This window comes from Nelusetta ayraudi, unplaced genomic scaffold (assembly GCF_046127955.1).
Source record: "Nelusetta ayraudi isolate G7.1 ecotype Tasmania unplaced genomic scaffold, CSIRO-AGI_Nayr_v1 ptg000028l, whole genome shotgun sequence".
Taxonomy (NCBI): Eukaryota; Metazoa; Chordata; class Actinopteri; order Tetraodontiformes; family Monacanthidae; genus Nelusetta; species Nelusetta ayraudi.
The window spans coordinates 2,204,931-2,228,720 of record NW_027466078.1 but is presented as its reverse complement, the minus strand read 5'-3'; the positions used below and the strand labels follow the sequence as shown (position 1 = coordinate 2,228,720).

General features: G+C 42.5%; 2 protein-coding genes across 2 annotated transcripts in view; both read left to right on the top strand.

Moving 5' to 3' along the window:
* Window positions 1-17,955: 17,955 nt before the first annotated feature.
* On the top strand, window positions 17,956-20,359 carry LOC142891187 (NLR family CARD domain-containing protein 3-like). Its single transcript, XM_076030650.1, has 3 exons — window positions 17,956-18,225; window positions 18,394-18,543; window positions 19,276-20,359. The coding sequence occupies exons 2-3, from the start codon at window positions 18,413-18,415 to the stop codon at window positions 20,357-20,359; spliced, it is 1,215 nt and encodes a 404-aa protein (XP_075886765.1). The 5' UTR covers window positions 17,956-18,225; window positions 18,394-18,412.
* Window positions 20,360-20,403: 44 nt separating this feature from the next.
* LOC142891082 (NLR family CARD domain-containing protein 3-like) overlaps window positions 20,404-23,790 on the top strand; it is a 163,413-nt gene continuing 160,026 nt past the window's right edge. The window contains exon 1 of the mRNA XM_076030409.1: window positions 20,404-21,173. Coding sequence (XP_075886524.1) covers window positions 20,404-21,173 — 770 coding nt within the window. The remainder of the gene's footprint in view (window positions 21,174-23,790) is intronic.

The following is a 23,790-nucleotide window of genomic DNA, read 5'->3' as shown; positions in this document are numbered from 1 at the left end:
TCCTGCATTTGATGGTGATGCCTTGCAGTTGTAACCCAGGTCCGGGAATAACTCCATGTTTTTGTTGTTGTTAAAGTTTCCTTTAAAATAATTAATTTTAACTGTGAGATGCACAATGCATTGAGCCGTCATTAAAATTTGTGAAACAGTTCGATTTATTTTGAAATAAATTCATTGAAGCTGATTTATGTTTAAAACTGTATTTAAAACTGTTAAAAGTCTTTTTAAAAAAATAAATAAATAAATAAATAAATGAATAAATGTTTCGCTCTCCACCGAATGTAGCCAGTGCAGAGTTGCCCCACCCAGCCAATCGGTGAGCTGCGTGAGCCCCAGCTGGTCAGCTCGGAAGCGGAGCTGTGCGGGGTTGCAGCTGTTCTCTGAACGCCTCTATCCTCTGTTTTATCCAACTCAATAAATGAACACAGAACGTCATAACTGTATTTTGTCTGCCTCTTGTTAGTGAGAGAAAATAATATTTCAATACTGTGCGAGTGGCCATGGAGCTGCCGTGAAGCCTGAAGCAGATAAAATATAGGTTTGAATAAGTGCCCCCCCCCCCCCCCCATCATTTGTTTTTGCAGCCGGGTCTGTCCCAGGGAGTTGATCTTTCTGTACTTCTGTGGCAAGGCGCAGAAGGCCCGGGCGGGCTTCGAACCGCAGACTCCCGGGTACCATTTGGCCAAGGAGCCAGGGCGCATGATCAATTGGAGGCATACTGACAGGACCGTCCACTGTCACACTTCCAACAAGACATTTCCACTGGGAGCAAACTGCCACATAATACATGAAAAGAAGAACACACACACCACACACACATCACACATACACTCTCTCTCTCTCTCTCTCACACACACACACAAACACACACACACACACACACACACAGCATCATGTGACTTCCTGGAAGTGTGGGAGCGGTTGAGGCGACTGGATGGGAGGAGCCACGGTGAGCAGCAGAAGCAGGAAGAGAAGCTGAGTTGAGTTTTTTTTCTTCTGCAATTGAAGCCTCTTCTTCTACCGCTTATCCAGGGTCGGGTCGCGGGGGCAGCAGACTTAGCAGAGATGCCCAGACCTCCCTGGCCCCGGTCACCTCCTCCAGCTCATCCGGTGGGACCCCAAGGCGTCCCCAGGCCAGCCGGGCGACATAGTACCGCCAGCGTGTCCTGGGTCTTCCCCGAGTCCTCCTCCCGGTGGGACATGCCGGGAACACCTGCCCAGGGAGGCGTCCAGGAGGCATCCGGAACAGATGCCCGAGCCACCTCAGCTGGCCCCTCTCGATGCGGAGGAGCAGCGGCTCTACTCCGAGCTCCTCCCGGGTGGCCGAGCTTCTCACCCTATCCCTCAGGGTACGCCCAGCCACCCTGCGGAGGAAACTCATTTTGGCCGCTTGTATTCGCGATCTTGTTCTTTCGGTCACTACCCAAAGCTCGTGACCATAGGTGAGGGTGGGAACGTAGATCGACCGGTAAATCGAGAGCTTTGCCTTTCGGCTTAGCTCCTTCTTGTGGCCCCGGACCCCATACTCCTGGAGCACCCCCCACAAGATGCGTCGAGGGACACGGTCGAACGCCTTCTCCAGATCCACAAAGCACATGTAGACCGGTTGGGCGAACTCCCATGAACCCTCGAGCACCCGGCGGAGAGTATGGAGCTGATCCAGTGTTCCACGACCTGACGGAACCCGCACTGTTCCTCCTGGATCCGAGGTTCGACTATCGGCCGTATCCTCCTCTCCCACACCCTCCGGTCCCCCTTTTTAAAAAGAGGAACCACCACCCCGGTCTGCCAGTCCACAGGCACTGTCCCCAACCACCACGTGATGTTACAGAGACGTGTCAATCATTGTTTTAAACAGGCTGCAAACATCAAAACATTCAAAAGTAAACTTTTAAATGAAATTAAACTTTTTTTTCTTGATAACTAGATTTATGCACTGATTGTGTTGGTGCGAAAGCACTGATGAGGCCCCATCCCTGGACCTGGCTCCAGGGTCGGGCCCTCATGACCCCACTGGCCAGGGCACCCAAAGCATTACATTATTCTTCTGCACAGAGACATGGTTCACTGCAGTGCCAAGATCTGTTACTTCCTTTCAATCTTTGCTCCAAATCAGAGCTAAACATAAAAAGACAAAAGAAAGAACATTAGACTCATGGAACTTTGGTGGAACCGATAAAGCTAAGAGACAAAACAGATTCAGAGAGGTGCACAGACTTTTTCTCCAAGTAAAAGCAAGAAAACGGAAGAGAACAGCAATAACTTCTTGGATATACGATACCTCAAAAGTCTGCTGTTCTAATCCCAGTATCAGGCTTGTGTATTGACTGTGCGGTAAGTGATATTTGTTCTCTCTTGATAAAGAGTGCAAAAATTCAACAGTGAAAAGAAGGATGAGCAACAAGATGGAAAATGCTGCAGAGTCCAAAGAGGAGGAAGCCATGTGTGTCGTTTTGTATTCAGCATGTCCTTTATTTCTTGTTTCAACAATTTCCATTTAGCTGGTCACAAGCTAGCAACTGTAAGAGTTTTGAAGCGCTTTGTCTTTTTTATCAAATATCTATAGCACTTGTATGTTGTTTCTTTATCTTGTTTTGTAGGACTAAGGTTGTGTCCTTGGAGATATTTAGAAATGAGCTGGCTTTTGTCAAAAAATATTCATGGATATCATGACCACTTGCGTTTTTAAGAAAAGGTTTTTGAAAAAATATTGCTTTCATGTTTATTTTTGTCTGCTTTTTTTTCGTTCTGTTTATTCTTATAGATTTTAATGTTACGCTACTAACTTAATGGAGAATCCATCACAACTGTTTTTGTGTGGGTCACGCACTAGCTGCTTTAAACCCAAAATGTGTCCATCTAATAAGTACACAATAGGTGCTATCTTGGTGACCTTACAGTCCGCACGTTGCATTAAACTATAGCATTCAACCAGTCAAATATCCAGTGGGTGGCGGGTAAATACTGCATTACCTGTTAAAACGAGGATATTCTGAGAAAAATGAACAGAACAGAACAAGACCTTGAATCCAAGAAACTTAAAACAGAGACGCTTTAAGTTTCTCCCCCTCCTTTGCCTGTGGAAACAAATCACAAAACACATTAACAGGGATGTGATCCTTACTACTGCACCCAGATCCCATAACAATGTCACTGAGTTCCAGACAGACCCCCCATGACCGCAGAGTAAGCTCATCCTGAAACTGTTTAGCCAGAAAGGCTGCAGTTCCTCATGTAGCCTGAGGTGTCTTAGTCTTTAATCAGCGACACCACTGAGAGCTTGAGAGCAACTCCTACCACCCCACTAGGTGGCAGTGCAGCAAGATTACACTCCTGTTTACTTGACCTCTTGTTTTTTTGCAGCCTCGCTCCACTCACCACTGTTGACTTAAAAAAAAAAATTATGTTTTGGAGGACTTTGTCCATTTCCTGCTGGAGGACACCGTTTGCCACCTCCATCTTTTCTACGTACTGCCGGACATTTGAAACACCTTCAGTGATAGAATTAAGCTGACGTGTGTAGAACTACCATCAAAGTAGTGTCACATCTTTAAATGTAAAAATGACCAGAATCACCTTCCAATAAGTAGCCATCAGCTCAATGTGCTTCAGTCTCCCATCTATAAATGTGTGTGAGTGCAACATCTGGACACACAAGAACATTTCCACACACAACACTGTTAAATGACAGTTGAACTCTCCTAGAGTCGGGATGATGAATCAAACTGGGTCTGATATCTCCTGCTATGGACGGGGTGGCAGAAACACTGTTTCATTGTTTTTCTAAGGCCACATAACAGAGATGTGACTGGAGAAAGAGGATGTTTGTATGCAGTGTCTACAAAGGAAGAGTGTCTGTGGTCTTCTCAGTTCAGCTCAACACAGCAAACCAATGAGTCAATGGTGTGCAGGCAGGAGGGGAACCTACCAAGTCAAGGTCAAGCTCTGAGGGCGGGTCCGCTCCCCCTTCTGCTGCGGCGCCCACAGAAGGGTCCGCTCCTCCTTCTGCTGCGGCGCCCACAGAAGGGTCCGCTCCCCCTTCTGCTGCGGCGCCCACAGAAGGGTCCGCAGTCGCTCTGTAAAAATTTTCATCTGACCACATTTTGCACAGATTAAGCACTTTATGAAAGTGTCTTTAACATTAAGGTCAATTCAAAAGTTATTGCAACCAAGTAGACTCTAAAGAAATATTCTCTGGCAAAAGGGCAAAGTCAAACCTCCTGGCGTGATCCTTTTCAAATACTTCAGTCATTTCTGGCTCCCAATCCAGGGAGTCAGCAATTTCTCTCATCTTTCTTGTCATTGTGTCTGGAAGGAGATGATATAGTGAAGTTCAGTGAAGATCTTCTTACTGCAAGAAATTACTACTTCTACTAAAATTAAATTTTCTTGATATTTAACTTAAAACTATCAGTTGCTGAGGCACTGACATTAGAGACATATTTACAGATCAAAGAGCCATTCAGAGAGGAGTATTTGACATTGAATAAGCAGCATGAAATAAAAAAGTGCCACAAATAAGACACACACACACACACACACACACACACACACACACACAAACACACACAAACACACGTATACCAGCCTCTTTTAAAACATTTGGCTATCAGGAGTGTTGCATGTCTAGGGTTTTACCCATGAAATTCCTAAGCAGTGTGTGCAACAAAGGTATTTTAATTTACGCCTTTACTGTCAATGTTTTAAAATGATTATATTATAATGCTTAGGGTTTTTTTTTTTTTAAACCATTCCACAAAAGAATAACAAAAACAAGATTTAGTTGAACGTTTTAACCTTATTCAGGGGCCGTTAGATTGTGTGTGCTCATGTAATTTTATTTTGTATTTATAAAATGTGTCATTATTTGCCTTTTATGTGAAGGAGTTCACCAGATGTTTTGCATTTTCCTGTTCCAGTCTTGAGTGAGCACGGGCAATGAATAAGAACGCTGTTGAAGAGATCTATGCAGCGCAAAGAGTGAAAATAAAACCATAAAATAACAACGAACGGTGTGTTAATTTTCTATGGAGGAACAGAATCTACTACAAGTGGTGATGGAAAATCAACGAACAGGTAGTCTACAAGTGGAAAACCCAACAGGGGCACTTTGTCAAAATTAAAACATTAATTAAAACATTAATTAATTAGTCAAGATAGATCTGTTTGGGGACAACGCTCTGTTGTTCCACGTGCTTGTGTGCCCCAGATAGGAAGTGCACTTTCCTGCCCTTCACATACCATCATGAAAGGCAATAGCAGAGAGCCCAGCAGCGTGTGTGTGTGTGTGTGTGTGGTTTTCCATAGTTAACTCACAATTAATCGCAAATTAATCACTTTTTTTTTTACCTGCTCTAAATCTACCGTAAACTGATATTTTTCCATTTTTTTTAATAATCATATCAACATGGGAGTAGGCAAATACTTGCTTTCTGCAAATGCAGCATTTAACACCCACTCAGGTGTCCATCTCAAGACCTCTTTCATAATGATCACTGACCGGCATCTCTAGGATCAAACAGACGTATTTTGATCAAGTCTTTCTGTGTGTGTGTGTGTGTGTGTGTGTGTGTATTTGTTTAATCTCTCTCGCACTCTGATACAATGTACTGACAAATATAACATACAAATATGATCGAATTTTTCATTCGGTTTTTATTTTGAAATTAGTTTATTTTGAAAATTCACCGGATTTTCTCGTTTTTTTGAGCGACTTCCTGTACTATTGACGAGGATCGCTCGCGCACAAAATAGAGCAGACGCCGAAACGACAACTGCATGGCGCGAGCCGCGCGCCTGTTCGCGTCTCGTGCGAACCACCACATTGATTAACGTGGGCGCCGAATGGAAGCGCTCGGCGCTTCGCTTCCACGTCCAGTGAACTGACATTAAATGCATGGCGCGATCCGCGAGGGGAGCCGCGCGCCTGGTGTGAACTCCTACATTGATTAACATGGGCGCCGAATGGAAGCGCTCGTTTTTTTTGTTGTTGTTGTGTTTACAAGCCGGCTGCAAGCGTGTGACTGTGTGCTGTGAGTCAATTCATTTCCCGTTTCCACAATCTACGGAGCGGCCAAAGGTTCAAAAAGCACCGTGTGCGTTAAAAATGATAATAATAATAATAATAATAATAAAAAAATTAATAATAAAAAAATTGTTGGCGATAAAACGGCGTTGAGTTGAACTTTGACACCATTAATTTTTGAAAAAAATTCAAAGGTTGTGACAGAATAATCTGGAGTGAGCTGACCAGAGGTCAAAGGTCAGAGGTTTGACAAACTACAAAGACCATAATTGATTAGATTATTTTCTTTAATCGAGTCAGAGCACTAATAAATATATATTTGTTTAATAAATGTTTAATGCACCTTTTTTCTTGACCAACATAATTAAATCTCCACCTGCTTCCGTTTGCATGTTTCAGCAGATTGATGTGTATGTAGATAGAAAAATCTATGTGAGTAGGTTCAGTGTGCTGTGAAGTGTGGCCCTGTTATGGCCATGGGGGCCTTGGCTATTGTCCTGTTGTTGCTGTGTACTGGTTGTGTGTCTCTTTCACGTGCTGATGACTAACCAGGTGCACCTGGACGGTGCACAGCTTGTTTAGGACCGCCTCCCTCAGCACTGGCTCTCTCACACCTGGCTTCCACCGCAGCAGCTGCTTTGTTTTTCACTTCCCGTCATGCTTTTTCTTTGTTGCACACAGATGACACGCACTCATACCATTCACTCCATCCACACACCTACAGGCATTACTGACAACACACTGACTCTCACACTCCATACATTCCTTTTTTTTCCTTCACAGTTTTGCTGTATTTTAACTGTTTTTATTGAAATTGCTTTTATTTGTTTCACTCTGGAAAGCACCCTGTGCACCATTTGGTTGTTGGAAGGTGCTATATAAATACAATTTGATTGATTGACTGATTGATTGATTATTTTTGGTGTGGTGTGCGGCTTTATTGTCATTGCAACACGAAAACGTGTACAACAAAATTGTGCATAAACAGTCCAAATACAATACAACAGTAAAGACAGGACTGCAGGATTGAGCATTTTCAGTGGGGGTGAAGGTGTTATTATGTTTAGTTTAGATGTTTGTGCTTCATAATATGATTAGTTTAGGTGTTTGTTTACAATGATATGATTATTGATGTTGAAATGTTGAAATCAATCAAAAGACCTCCACATAAAGAAAGGCATTGTTGCAGGAGTCATGCAAAGAGCTCAAGGAAGGACAAAGGAAGCACATCCCTCATCAACTGGTGACCAGAGGGGGACCAGAGGATGGACAGCAGAAGCAACTGGCTTTGCCACCACCATCAAACTCTACAACACATTCAGTTCCATGGTGGGGAACTTATGATCCATCGGAGGCACGGGGGACAGGAACCTGTGACCTCAGGCTTGTCTTGCAGGAAATTGTTTGAACAGGTGACAGCGGAAGAAGTGATGGCTCATTTGGCTCCCTGCCAAATAAGGACTTGTTTCTTCTCATTCTCAGTAATCAGAGTGTAGCGCCTCCAACCTTCTCTGGATGAAGACACCACACTGTCTAGTAGTGATGGTGAGGTGAAGCCTCATGAGGCATTGAACCACTTGAGCCAACTGCTTGGAGAAAGGCTTCATTTCTCAAAGCTTCATGTGCACACGACACCACCTACTGGCCAAGTGTACAATCACAGGCAAGCTGTGTCTCAACCACATGTGTGATGCATTGAATTTTTGTGTCTGTTACGTCTGTTGGGAATGACTATGAATTGCAAAAAATGTTGGACCAAATCATTTCTCTACATAAATTATAATATGTGTATAATACACTTTTTGAATGTATTGTGTTTGTGCAAATGTTGAGAAAATGCTAATATAATATGTCAGGTTGTGCAATTTTTTTCTGAAAAGGGCATGGGTGTAATCAGGCAGATGACAGTGAAAGTGCTTGTGGGACTTGGAAAAGGGCATAGATCAGGGGTGCTCACACTTTTTCAACATGCAAGCTACTTTTAAAATGACCAAGTCAAAAAGATCCACCTACTATAAAATAGGAAAACATATTCATTCAGAAATATATTTGTAGTCCAGTGAGAAAGAAAGAAGGAGGATTAAATGGGTCAACATGTTCCCATGTGCATTTATGCTCATCATTGCATAGAAAACTCATGGTTTAAAATTGTTAAGGTTATATCTGCCTATGTTTGATTTCATCAGTAAAAGTGTGTTTACGTTAAGATGTTTTGCTGTATAGTTTTGTGTTTTCCAGCGCATAGGTTAGGGATAATTGGTGTGCGTGTGTGTGTGACGCAGACGTTTTGCTAGCAGCATCTCCCAGCATCTCCGGCGCGTCTGCGGTGCGTGCGCACTTTGAAGCGCATTTTCCGAGTGAGGCGTCTCGATCAGTTTACGCCAGGATTGCAAGCTCACGCGACAACCCCGGTAGTTTGGCGTGTATTTAAAGAAAACAACAGCCAAACTCTCTTTCCTGTCCCTGTCTGCTTTCATACAAAATGCAGCTATCTAAGCTATACATTGATTTTGTTCATTATAGTTTCAGATTTAAAATGAAATCTGCTTTATGTCTCCTTTATTTGATCTGAACAGTGCCCAAGGCGATACGTCACATTTACGTTTCACTGTAAAACACAGCACATATAGAAACAAAATCCAGCACATCGTACATTATGACCAAAATAAACCACATCCACCGTGTTTTCTAATCATTGACTTCCTGCCTGAACCATTCTACCTGCTGGAATTGACGCGGACGCGATTGACCAGTAGATGGCGATGGACGTAATGGGCACCCCTGGCATAGATGCTTGTGTAACATGGACATTGATGTACAGGACAGGGGGCTCCATCCTATCACCTCTCCTCTCCTCACTCTCTCCCTAAGCTCTCAAAACTATCTCCAAACTAAACGATATCTAGTCTCAAACTCTCCAAACTATAAATGCTATCCAAAATCTAGTAATCCAAACTCTCTCCAAATCTCAACTGACTGCAACTCTCCTACAATAACCCCCATTTTGAATGGAGCCTGAGGGGTCTATATAAGCCGTTAAACCTCGCGGCAAAATCTGAACCACTTCCTGAAGCAATCACGTGGTACAGCCAGGAATTTAGAAAATCTACACTTGTTCAAGGTTCATGTTTTTTTTTTTGTTTTTTTTAAAAATCAATTCAATGAGATGCATACCAACATACTCAAAATATCAAACATTGCAATTACTTCCATTTTGTTCCACAGAGTCATTCTGTTCAATGTGTACTGTTTTAACACACTTGTGTTCTCCATGGGCAATCTTGGCCTCCATAATCCTACATTATTTCTTCTCCTTCTCCAATGTCATCTACCGCAGATAAACAGAGGTGTGGCTGTCCATTCACATCAATCCTTTTCATGTTGCAATTTGGCCTCCTGTGTTCATCATTCACGAGCCACACGAATGGCTCATCTTCTGCTGAGGCATCAATGCTTAAAAAAATTGGGAAAAAGAAAAACATCATGTCAAAGTACAATTCACAATATCTGAATCTGGTCTCATGTGGTTTAGAATAGGCAGAAATCTTTGTCTTACCATCATGTTTTCCGTCTCCACCTGAATGCAAACATAAACGCAGCACATGATGGGTGGTAAACTCTTGTTCTGCACTGATATTCTGAATCATTTATCATATCCCCCCTATAATCAGCAATACACTCTCCTCTGCTGATTGTAGTCCTTGCAAACACACCACGTCCTGCAGAAGGAAGTAACAATATTTTCAACCAAACAGGTTAAGCCATCCACTCTACCATTATCATTGGGCTCATGGTAATACATAAAGTACAACTTGCAAAATAAAGACGGGTAGACAGATGGTTGGAGTTGATTAGTACTGTTTCCTGATTTAAAATGCTATTGGTCTTGAACATTTCAATTTGGAATTTATTCAGGAAGGACATGGTATCTTAATAAAGTACAGTAAGCACACACATTCACAGTCAGGGATTGATTACTATTACTCCATGGTACAGGCAAATACCTTTTGAAAGTTGAAGGCTTACAGGACACAGCACTTACTGGCATGTACACGCATTACTTTTCATTGAAAACCTTTGGGAAGGAACTGGAAGGCAGAAAAGAGCTCTGTGTGTTGGGTGTATAGATAGCCAGAGAACTTGATATCGCATTAAAAAATGTTTTCAGTCACAAGATCTTTTTTTTTTTGGTTTGTTTGTTTTTGCTTTAGTCCCCGAATACTGGAACCCTTACTTCCATTTGTGTACTGCTACAATAAATGATCTCCTAGGATTTTAATTGCATTGCTGTCTCTTTAAATAAAGCGTAAAGCATGATATTCTGTGTCAACAAATTGTTGTTGGTGTCAATAGTGTTGACTGTTCATTGCAGCCCTACTAATATCTAATGTAATCTCAGGTTTTGCATTTGATACTCATCTGGTAATAATTGTACGTATTTTACGCATAGAAGATTGTGTGTCATGTAATTATTATTACCACATCGTACCTTTCACTGCATTGATGCACTTTATGCACAACTGATGTGTTTTGTCAGTCCTTGAGGTAAGATGGAAAATGGCATCCTGAAGGGGGCGGACCCTTCGTGGCATTAGAGTGAGGTTATCTTCAGTCAGAATGTTTAAAATATCACATCAAATATCATCAAACGCAGGAAACATGCCCTTAGATTATCTCTTCTCCATCACACCTGATTCTAATCATCATTTTTGGCAATTCTGGCATGTCTAAAAAAAATCAAATACTAAGAGATTTAAATATTCAATTAAAAAAAAAAAAGTTCCATACAATCAAATACAACTGTGGCTAAATTTTTAAAACTGACTTCATTAATATATCACTTGTTATGCATTCCAGCAACTGTTACTGATACCTCCATACATTTTTTGCAAAAAAAACAAAAAACAAAAACAAAAGAAACAAAACAACAACACCAGCTTCATGTAAAAGCTTGGGTTTTTAACAGAGCAGTGAACCAAACTAATTAACACCATTTTATGATTAAACACAGGTTATTGTGATTTTTCTAAATATTTAGGCTTAAGATTTTGTCCTTTCTTTGCATAAATCCTCTCGTTCTGATTTACATGCGACTATATTCTGAAATCCCTGCAAATACAACGCTACACTAAGTGCCTTGAGCACCATCAACACAAACACAATGATCAAAAATCATGTTTTACGGGCCAATGCTGAAAACCTCAGAGGCACATGTAGAGCACCTCCTGTATTGATTTGAACTGTTTCCCTCCTGGGGACCAGCATTTTGGTCCCCGCAACTGGTCCCCATGACGTGGCTGTGTATACAGAATTTTGTCCCCATGACCCCATGAAAACCAGTGCACACACACATACCTTATTCATTGCGATTGCTTATTTTATTTGTGGTTCACAAACAGTGCATGTATGTAAAACAAAATGTAAGTGTTGTGTTTTATTGTTACGTAGAACTATTGTGTTTTATATGTTGGTCTTTCAGAAGTGGTAAAGTGGTGAAACATGAGAAAAGGTTTAAACATGTACAGTATATTCTGTCCTCACGATGGCGTTACTACCAGGGCTAAACAGATGGTGAACAACAATAAAGAGAGTCCAGACGACCGTGAGGAGAAGTCTTGTCTTTACTGACGCTTTTCTCGACACTTGTCTCTTTGTAATGCTGTAAAACTGTAACAAATACACACAAAATGCATATGAACAAATTGAATCAATAAATCACATTAAATGAAGTTTGTGGCAGAAAAACGTAAGCCGGACATATCAGCTAGCTTAACTCTGACCGAGCTAATGACTTAAAAAAAAAATAGCAGTGGCGAATGTACAGAATAAACAACTACGCTTCACCAAAGGTTTCATATTAAACATAAACAAATCATAACATCAAAAGAAACGTAGGCTTACAGACAAAGATGCTCCAAGGCTGTAAGCATGGACACGAACCGCCCGCAATTGCACCATGAGCTGACCATATATAAACAGACTGCTAGTGGCAGAGAACAGAAACGTCCACTAGAGGGCGGTAATTAACCGTATACAAATCGATGTGATTTGTATGACTGACTAGCAGCACAATGTATTATTATTATTTATTTTTTTTTAATGAAAAACGATTTAGTTTTCCTAATTGAACCGTTACCTGTTCGAGGTAAGAGAACACCGTTGCACTAAATATTGACACAATAGTTGGTAATGGAGTTAGTAATGAAATATCAACAATGCTTTTTTGTTTCTGACATCTTCAGGAGACTTGTGCACAGGGTCAAATTGACCCGGGAACATCATTGCTGTTCCTGACAAACGAACATAACAGGAGGGTTAACAGGTCACACAAACCTTATTCTTCCCTGCATTAGAATGTGCAAATAACATTAAGAGTGCAACTGAACCGTGAGCAGAAATTATTTTGATTTCTTAAACAATATAGCAGTTAAACAGAACAAAAAAAAAAATAAATAAATCACAACTGCTACCACAGCTTCGATAAACAAAACTCTGGGCTAGTTTTTCACCTGAGTCCCTGATGTTGCTCCTCCTTGCTCACAATGTATGCCAAAAAAAAAGTGCTTTTTTTTTTTTTTTTTTTTTTTTTTAGTTTTAGAGGTTCTAGTGTAAGTACTCTAACTGTCAACACCTCAACTCACACTGCTTCATTTCAGTTTTAAGTTTTTCTTCAGGAAAATGAGTTGGTCTACATGTTCAGGAAGAAGCACACTGCGCTGCTCTGTCACCATATCACCATCTGTGCAAAACACCCGTTCTCACGGGACGCTTGTTACAGGGATGGACAGGTAGCTTTTGGCTAATTTGGAAAGCATTGGCAGATCCACCTGTTCTTTCCACCACTGCAGCACATTACCATTAAGAGCTAAACAATCCCTCCCCACTAGGGATGGGAAGATTAACCGATACGTATCGATACACGGACAGGCGCGGGCACGATGCGAATGCATCGGTAGAGCAGCCGTGAATCGATGCAATTTTGGGATTAAATCTAGATACATCGGTTTTTACGTCTGTCACAGACCGATACAGCGATGCACAGCGCAGTGCTGGAATTTACAGCACAGCGCAGTAAAAAAAAACAAAAAAGAAAACGCCGAAACGATCGCTGCGCGAGCCGGACACGGCCGCTTCAAGCCTGGCGTGAACGACACCATCGTTCGGCGGCTATTCGTGGAACGATTCTACAGCCAAAAGTGCCCAACAACAAAGAACACTGGTCACCGCCGGACTCCTGAATTCTGGCACAGCGGAAGGGGCGCTGTGCTGGAAGTTACAGCACAGCGCAGTGCACAGTGCAGTTTGCTTCACCCCCATCATGTGGATCAACTGATATTCCTAAAGAAAAAGCTTAGAGTGGAACATGTCGGTTGAATAATACAGTATGGACTGAAAGTCACACACCAATGAGTAGTTGCATTGTGCACTAATTTTGATTGAGTTCAAGGAACCATGACATTATTATTATTTTTTTTTTAGTGAGTTGAGTTGAATCTTTTTCTGTCTTCAATTTCTCATCACAGCCAAGCTATTTCACTGTCATGACTGTTTTATTATGACAGTTAGGCTGGTGTCTGTTTACAGCAACTGCAATAAGAATTTACATTTATTCCATTTGTAAGCAATAAGGAAAGGTTCATTTATTTTTCATTGCACTTGCCTTGTTATTGTTAATTGTGAACCAGTTGTTCACAAAATAAATTGAAATTGAAATTGAAAAATACAGAATGTTTGTATTTTGGTGGATAAATAATCAAACTCATTGAATTGCATAGCATCATTCCTTTGCATCGGAGTCTCAAATCAAATCACATTGTGTTGGATCAAACTGTGCTGAATCGCACTGCATCGTATTGGGGAATCGTATCGTATCGGAAATATATGAATCGTATCGTATCGGAAATATAATATACGAATCGTATCGTATCTTTAATGTATCGAATCGTTGGTAGTGTATCGAGATACGTATCGTATCGGCCACAGACCAGAGATGCACAACCCTACTCCCCACGTATCTTTGCAATTTCCCCCTGAGCTCTGTCCCTTATGCTCTTCTTTGGTGATCTTGGAGTGAGGAAACCCTCAAACATCTGGTTCAATCTAAGACTTCTTCCTGGGAGGCTCTGGTGCCTCATCGAGGGTGGAGAAGAGAGGAGAAATTCAATACAATGCTATACAATTAGAATTTTTTTTCTACAATAATATCTTACTCGTTTTTAAATCAACACAATTATAAGTTACTGTTCAGTTATAAATTTCAATCAAAACAAACCTGCCTCCTCTTCTTCCTCCTCCTCATCCTCTCTGGTCACCTGGAGCTTCTGGGCAGGTGCCTGCTCTCAGTCTGCCATCATCCCCTGCCTGACAATAGCACAGAGATGATCAGCACAGATAAATGATTAGATTTTGTCCAACCAAAACAGATTAAAATCATCAGTTAAGTAAAGCAATGCACGGGTGAGAGTAAGACAAAGACACTTGCCACAATACTGCACATAATCTTACTGTTCTATCCACTTCTGCTGTGATCCCCAGGAATATGGTGTCTCTAGGGTTGTCATCGTCCTGGAATTCCAGGTCTTTGAACAGGGAATGGAGTGCTAAGGCTCTGTTGAGGAGGTCTTGGATATATGTGTAGCCGGCATCAAAGTCCTTTCTGAATTTGTCCTTCATCACAGAAATGACTGGTAGATCGCTGACATCGAGCTCAAAATCCTCCCGCAGTTTGGCCAGCGTTAGGGCAATGATGGAGATGCTGGGGGTCTTCTCCTCACTGAGGCACTTGGTTGCTGTTTTTAGGGGGTCATCAGTTTGATGATCTCTGGGATCAGGGTCATGTCTTCCTCTGTGAGACTGGGTAGGCCTTCTCCACTGGGCTTTAGCTTCCTTGTTGTCAGTGACACAGCCGGCTGCTGATCCCAATAACGCTTCACCATCTCCAGGGAACTGGTGGAAACATCATGAACTAGATTGTGGTGTTTCAGGTGCAACTGGGTCTGCATTTCTTTCAGAGCTTCACATGCTTTGCAGCTTTTGTGGAAGAATGTTACCTGCTTCCTTAATTTAACCAGAAGTGCCGACACTGTGTCCACCTTCAGGGCCTTCTGAGAAGATAGATTAAGAGTGTGTGCGATGCATTGCACATGTGGCTCCATCTCTGCACCTGCTCCAGCCAGTGTCATATTTCTTGCATTATCAGTGACGAATGCAGAGTTCTTTTCTTCAATCTTCCACTCACAGCAGACATCACGCAGTAAAGATTGACAGATTTTGTCCTGTGTGGGCCTCATTGAACGTTCTGGTCTGCAGAACAGGGTTTTGCATGTTCCACTCATCATCAATATGGTGTGCTGTGGCTGTGATGTATGACTGAGTGGCTCGTTGGGCATTACTCAGGGACGCAACTACCTCTCCTGTCACTTTGTTGTACAGAGCAGGAATCAGTCGGTAAAGGTACACCTAACTGGTATTTTGTTCCTAGGATCCAAGATGTGAAGGAGTTGATTGAAGCCCTCGTTTTTTTACAACGCTATACGGCTGGATATATAACAATAAGCAGCTCCAAACAAATTTGTTGTTAACTATGTTCAACAATGACAATAAATAACTTGAACTTTGAACTTCACAGATAAAATAGGCAATGCTGTTGGTTATTGCCTGTGAGCAAGTAGAGTTAGCTGCCAGAGGAGCGTCTGGGCTAAAATAACTTACCAAACTTTTCTCATCAGTTTTGCTACCGCCGTCATTTGCTTGAATCTCTCCATCCCTATAAATGACCCATCCAACGATCCCAGCTGCACCCTGAGAGACAATGCAGAGCAGTCAAAGACAGACGGAAAATGAGACAAATTAATGGTTGTTTCTTATTTTTGTCTCAAAAACAGAAAGAAAACAAAAATTGTTGGCATGCTGAGGTTCTGGGGATGCTCAAAATGTATTTTTTTTTTAAGCAGTCAGAACTGTGTTTTCATAAGCGGCAAGGAAAGACCCAGTAGTCCCCAAAAGAGCGTATGAGATGTAGAGGTGGACGACCTAAACGCGTGGGTTCTTGTCTCATTACTGGGTGACGTTCCTACAGAGCGCCATTGTGGTTTTAGTGGAGAGACCGTTGGAAAAAAAATGTTGATTTTATTGCACATACCTGCAAACAAGCTGATTGGTTCCTTTTCTGTCGGAGATAGGAACTTTGCCTGAGAGAATGAAATGTAGGTAGACGACAAGCGCGTGTGTTTTGCTTCCACGATGGTTGGAAATTCATACTGGCTGTGAGAATTTTTTTTAGTGCGGGTATTGTTTTTTGCCTGGAGGTGGCACTATGGAGCACCTTTACTTGTCATTGTTGCATCAAAAGAAAATGTTTGCCTGACGTGCGTGCGGAATTTTATCTAAATCGAACAGGCTTAAAGGGGTTAAAATTGGGTGGAAATACGTGTAAGAAAAATAATAATAGGGAAACATTTCAAAAACAATGGGTCTTTCGCCGTTACGACAGACATGACGTGGCTTGAAGCACGTTCGAGCACCGTCGTTCTTCGGGCCCAGCCTGCAGAGCCAGCCCAAGGCATAAGCGAAGTAAGTGACGGCTTAGGGCCCCAAAGCCACTAGGGGGCCCCCAAGAGCAATAATAAAAAAAAAGATTGTTGTTGTTCTTGCACTACAACTTATTGTTGCACCTTGCTGTTGCACTTTTTTGAAACCAAAAATAATAAACCAGATGACACATTTACAGTAAGAACATTGTCTACCTGTTTATTTTTGTTACTTTCAGTAAGACTAGATGACGTACCTCACTTTGTGCTTTTATATCCAAAGGAAAAATTCTTAATGGCAACTTGAGCTGAACGGACGTGGTCAAAAAAACGCCGCCTTTGCACACGGCCCCGCCACATAATCACCTGACCTAAATAGTCACCTGCCGATGAACACAACATTCCCTCTTGGACATAAACAAGAAAAACGAATAACAACAAAATATTTTGGTAACAATAACAATAACAATAATAATAATAATAATTATAATAATAATAATAATATTAATAATATTAATAATAATAATAATAATAATAATAATAATAATAAAGAGAAAATGCATGAAAATACTGCCAGTCTTTGTCAAACAGCAACAAGAGAAACTTGAACGCTCCACTCTTCTATTTATACACACATGACACACGCTTCTTAAAACTGCAGATGCTACAAAACAACAGTTTGACCTGTCGGAGAGGAAAATCTAAACTGCATCATCACCTGATTTCACTGCAGTTGTTCACTGTGGTCGCTCTTATTACAGTCTGCTCCACTAGGGGGCAGCTAACTCCAGTCCTGCTGCTGCTGCAGCTCTGTTTCCACAGCAGTTGTGTGTTTCCTCCAGGTGTTAGTCGGGTCCCACCACAGGTGATGGTTAGTTCTGGTGACTCAACTAAACTAAACTTTATTCATAAAGCATTTTAAAAGCAACCACAGCTGACACAACGTGCTGTACATAAAAACATAAAAGCATAAAAACCATTTTCTATATATATATATATATATATATATATATATATATATATATATATATATATATTGTGGAGGTGCAGAGAATGAGACCCAGAAGCGAAGGCAGAAGGTTGAAGCGTTTATTCTCCGCACTTCCAACACATTCAAATCCACCGCACTACGTGGAACCCGGAACATCAAACACACCAAACCCCGCCCCCATCATGCCCACTTAAGTACCCCGCCAACCAGGTGAATGTCTCTCCCCATCCCACCTTTGGAGGTAACTACAAAATAATATTATTTTGACATAGTTTTCTATTTGCTGCTTTTGATTTTCTTCAAGGTTACAGACCATAGGTGGCGCTAATGCTCCCTGTAATGGGGAGTAAACTGCCAGATAATACGTGACAAGAACAACACACACACAAAAACATGCTTGTGCACTTTGTATCTCTCTCTCTCTCTCACACACACACACACACACACACACACACACACACACACACACACACACACACACACACACACACACACACACACAGCATCATGTGATTTCCTGGAAGTGTGGGAGCAGTTGAGGCGGCAGGATGGGAGGATCCACAGTGAGCAGCAGAAGCAGGACAAGAAGCTTAAAGTCAAAATTGTTCTGTGTCAGGCTCCATTTTGAGGCGCAGCAGCAGCAGCAGCAGTAACAGCAGCAGCAACAGCAGCAGCAACAGGTGAGTCGTCACTGAGTGAAGAACTCATGAAATGTGATGTGAGTGGACACCAGCAGTCGTGTGTCTGTTTGATCCCACTGGGAACTCAGTGTTTCTTCCTGTTCTCTCTGTCTGAAGTGGAACTCACTGGGTTATCAGCTGACTGTCACACTTGATATTTCACCTCAGACTGACTCCAGGACTCAAGATGAGTCTTCCGGTGGAGGAAGAGGAGGACAGAGCAAAGTCTCCAGGGTCCAGTGGGGTGTCTCTGAAGGATGACTGCTCCATGGGTCAATTTATAGACTTCAGTAATGAAACTGGAGCCTCTGGAAGACAGTAAGAACACTAATGTCCTTGTTTCTCAGTCTAATTCTAGTTTGATTTGATAGTGATAAATTCCTCAGAAGGTGAAAAGGTGTCAGATGTTGTGGTCAGTGGTCAAGAGAAGAGAATCTTTGACATGGTCTCATTCATCATGTTGAAATGCAGCAAAGCCCTTCTGAGATTGAACTTTATGCAGTGGCAGGAATGTTTGATGCGCTGTCATAAAGTGCAGCTCAACTCCACTGAGATGAATTTCAATCCAAAGTTCAGTGCAATGTGACTCCACTGTCTCTGTCTGCTGAGAAACAAAGGGCCAGTTCCACAGAGCCACTGCTCAACCAGAGCCCACCAGGTGTCAACCACACCAGATAGAAAATATCCATTTGATAGGTGAATATGTCATCTAATAATATATTAAATGATGTGACAAGACCAGCCGAGAAAACAGCTACAAAGCCATGACGGGTGCAACGTGGTGGCTAAAAGACGGCGTCATTAACGGCTGTGCTCCATTCTTTGTGGGTCAAATTCTTTGATTGTGAAGCTGCATGAAGGGATTGAATTTAGAAAAGAGAGCAAAAGACAAGAAGTGATTTGTGAAGAGCCCACTAGGAGGCCAGCAGGCTGTCAGTTAGTGTTGATGGAGACAATGATTCCATCCAACTAATGATGGTGTCAGAAAAACAGCTGACAAGTGATGGACACCAACTGATCCAATCAGTCAAAGCCAGAGTGTCTCCACAGGAAGACGGAGGGGAGTCCTGGTGGTGAGAAGCAGCAGCTGAAGGAGCTTCTACAGCAGCAGATCAGTCTGGAGAGGAGATGTGAACGAGTGACTGAAGGTGAAGAAGCAGGAAGTCAAACCCTCCTCAACACCATCTACACTGACCTCTACATCACTGAGGCACTGAGTCAGGAGGTCAACAGAGAGCATGAGGTCAGGCAGCTGGAGACCAAGAAGACCAAGAAGACCAAGAAGACCAAGAAGAGCCTCCACGACCGTCCAATCAGGTGCAGCCAGATCTTTGAAGCCTCACCTGAGCAGCAGGGACTCAGAGTCAGAGTGCTGCTGACCAACGGCGTTGCTGGGGTTGGAAAAACCTTCTCAGTGCAGAAGTTCACTCTGGACTGGGCCCAGGGCCTGGAGAACCAGGACCTTCATCTGGTGCTTCCTCTCTCATTCCGGGAGCTAAACTTGGTCAAAGAGCAGCACTACAGTCTTCTGGAGCTGCTCCATGTTTTCCATCCAACGTTAGAGAAGCTCACAGCAGAGCAGCTGCATGTCTGCAAACTTCTCTTCATCTTGGACGGCCTGGATGAAAGCAGACTGGCTCTGGACTTTGAGAAGAACCAGGTGGTGACTGACGTCACTCAGGAGAAGTCAGTCAGCGTCCTGCTAACAAACCTGATCAGAGGAAATCTGCTTCCCTCGGCTCTGCTGTGGATAACCTCCAGACCTGCAGCAGCCAATCAGATCCCTCCGTCATGTGTGGACAGGCTGACAGAAGTACGAGGCTTCACCGATGACCAGAAGGAGGAGTATTTCAGGAGGAGGTTCAGAGATAGAGAAGATGTGTCCAGCAGGGTCATCTCCCACATCAAGGCCTCCAGGAGCCTCCACATCATGTGTGAGATCCCGGTCTTCTGCTGGATCACTGGCACAGTTCTGGAGAGCATGTTGAGCTCAGAGCAGAGAGGAGAGCTGCCCAAGACCCTGACTGACATGTACTCACACTTCCTGCTGGTCCAGACCAAGAGGAAGCAGCACAAGTATGGAGGAGGTCCACAGGAGCTGACGGAGGCTGACAGGACAGGAAGGTTCTTCTGAAGCTGGGCCAGCTGGCATTTGAACATCTGCAGAGTGGAAACATCATGTTCTACAGTGAAGACCTGGAGAAGTTTGGTCTCAGTGTGACTGACGCCTCTGTGTACTCAGGAGTTTGTACAGAGATCTTCAGGAGAGAGAGTGTGATCTTCCACAAAACCGTCTACTGCTTCGTTCATCTGAGCGTCCAGGAGTTTCTGGCTGCAGTCTACAGCTTCCACTGTCACACCAAGAGAAAAGTTCTGCAGAGTTTCTTGAATCATTTTGAATCAGACCCTGTATTACCTCTGGTGTTTGACATCAACCCTAAGATAAAAGAATTTGATCTCCCTCCCCAATCCCTGGATGAGTTCCTGAAGAGAATGATGGAGAAGTCCCTGCAGAGTCCACACGGTCACCTGGACTTGTTTGTTCGCTTTCTCCATGGACTCAGTCTGAAATCCAACCATAGACTCTTAGGAGGTCTGCTGGGTCTCACTGACAACCATCCAGGAACCTTACAGAAGGTCATCAACAACCTGAAGGAGATGAACACTGGTGATGTTTCTCCTGACAGAAGCATCAACATATTCCACTGTCTGCTGGAGGTGAAGGATCAGTCAGTGCATCAGGAGGTCCAAGAGTTCCTGCAGTCAGAGAACAGATCAAAGAAGAAACTCTCAGCCATCCAGTGTTCAGCTCTGGCCTACATGCTGCAGATGTCAGAGGAGGTTCTGGAGGAGTTGAACCTCAGCAAGTACAACACAACCATGGAGGGAAGATTGAGACTGATTCCAGCTGTGAGGAACTGCAGGAAGGCTGTGCTACGTTTAGGAGGGTACGTAAACACTGTGTGTGTGTGTGTGTGTGTGTGTGTGTGTGTGTGTGTGTGTGTGTGTGTGTGTGTGCGCGTGCGCGTGTGTGTGCACGTGCGTGCGTGCGTGCGTGTGTGTGTGTGTGTGTTGAAACTCTATATGGTGTCATTCTTGGCCAGGTCTCTCTTGTAAAAGAGATCTTGGATCTCAAAGGGACAAACCTGGTTAAATAGTTCTCATAATAATTCAACTACAGAAAAGAGTTGTCAGAATAATCAATAAAGTTCCCTAAAGCACAAATCAATGATTGATAGAGTCAAAGATCTTCCAATTCATAGATATAGTGGGCTTGAAAACATTAGAAATACTATTTCCAGGAAAGAATGAAAATCTTGCGCTCAGTATTCTAAGTTTTTTAAAGTGAGAGAAAATCAATCCATGTTCAGAGGGTTGAGTGTCTTTGAATGATGGAAGGTGAGAAGCATTGTTAAATATAGATGTCTTTCTTTTTTGGGAGTTACATTTTGGAATGGGATCAGTGACCATTTGAAAATGTGTGCTTCTTTGTTGAGTTGAAAAAATCTTGAAGGGCAAAATACTTGATGATGATGAGGATAAATGATTGAATTGTGAGTCAATGATGAAGAATAATGTCAAGCCTATTTTGTTGAGTTGCGTTTCTCTTTTTTTCCTTTTTGATTTTGTCTGACTAATTATTCCAGCTAATGTTATGGACTGTATAGGAGAGGCAAGAATCAGCTTGGGCTTCAGCATGCTGCTTTTTCCTTCACACAGTTGTTATGTTTTTGTTGTTGTGAGTCTTTAGAATGTGCACATTTGTTTTGGAAGCTTCTTTTTCATTGTTGTCTGTTGATTGCACAAGATTGATTGAATTTACACTGTCAACCAAAATCAACTATTCAATCATTCATGATGATGGTGGTGATGGTGATGATGATGGTGATGATGGTGATGGTGCTGATGGTGGTGAGGATGATGATGATGATGATGATGATGATGATGATGATGATGATGGTGATGATGATGATGATGATGATGATGATGATGATGATGATGATGATGTTAGTGGTGATGATGATGATGATGATGATGTTGGTGATGATGATGGTGATGATGATGTTGGTGATGATGATGATGATGATGATGATGATGGTGATGATGATGGTGGTGATGATGATGATGATGATGATGATGATGATGATGATGATGATGATGATGTTAGTGGTGATGATGATGATGATGATGATGTTGGTGATGATGATGGTGATGATGATGTTGGTGATGATGATGATGATGATGATGATGATGATGATGATGATGATGATGGAATCAGCAACTTCTCACTCTGCTGTTCTTCATTCAGGGAACTCTCAGTGATTCACTGTGCAGTGGTGTCTTCAGCTCTGAAGTCCAGCCCCTCCCACCTCACACTGCTGGACCTGACTGGCACCACCCTGAAGGATCCTGGAGTGAAGCTGCTCTGTGCTGGACTGCAGAGTCCAAACTGCAGACTGGAAGTTCTCAGGTCAGTTCCTGCTTTCTACTGGTGGACAGTGTGTGTCAGCAGATGACAACTGGTGTGTAACGCTGCTCAGTGTGAAGACTTTGAAGCAGATATTAAAGACTCATCTAGACAAAGTGGATGTTGTTGATATTTTCATGTCAACAATCTGCAGCCAGAAAAGACTTTGGATGGTGGAAGAAAGTGTGGAAAATGTCTCCAGTCACTTTGGAGCTCAATGGAAGTTGTTGATTGGTGATGAAGGTCACATGACTGAGCAGAAGATCCTGTGAAGAAATATTAGAGGCAGATTAATAGTGCAGCAGTATTTCTTCATCTTGTCCTTTGAATGTGTTTGACTTGTAATGAGTCTCTGATGACTGAAAACAGCCACAAGCACAAAAAAGGACTCACTGATTATTTTCCATCTTCACTGCTGATTGGCTGCACACTGACTGACACACTGCTGTTGTTATTGTGTTGACAACACACTGACACAATGACTCGTTTGAGGGAATGACTCAGTGATCCCAACAGCTGCACATCTGGATCATCAACAGGGAGAAATGACTCTTAATATGACATTTACACCATGGAAGAAATCAAATATTGATTCTTTATTCAGGTTGGAGAAGTGCAGTTTGTCAGAGCTCATCTGTGATTGGCTGCTCTCAGCTCTGAAGTCCAACCCCTCCCACCTCAGACTCCTGGACCTGAGTAGGAACCAGCTGCAGGATTCATCAGTGAAGGAGCTGAGTGGTTTCCTGCAGAGTCCAGACTGTAAACTGTAAACTCTGAGGTCAGTACTGGTTTGGAACCAGTGGATGATGGTTTCAGCACCAAACACAGTTCATCACACATGTTTAATAAACATTGAACTGAAGGTTGTTTCATATCAAAATGACATCCAGAAATATGGAAACTTCATTCTGTTCATGTTTGGAATTTAAAGCAGGTCATCAGTGGTCATGTGACCAAACATGATTTCAACACACATTAGTTTTGGACTGAGGATTTAATTTCAAGGTGACATTTTCTGTAGTGTCAGATTCTGAAGTCAACATTTCACTTTGATTTTCTGGAAAAACCCTCCATCATTATAAACTCTCCATCATTTA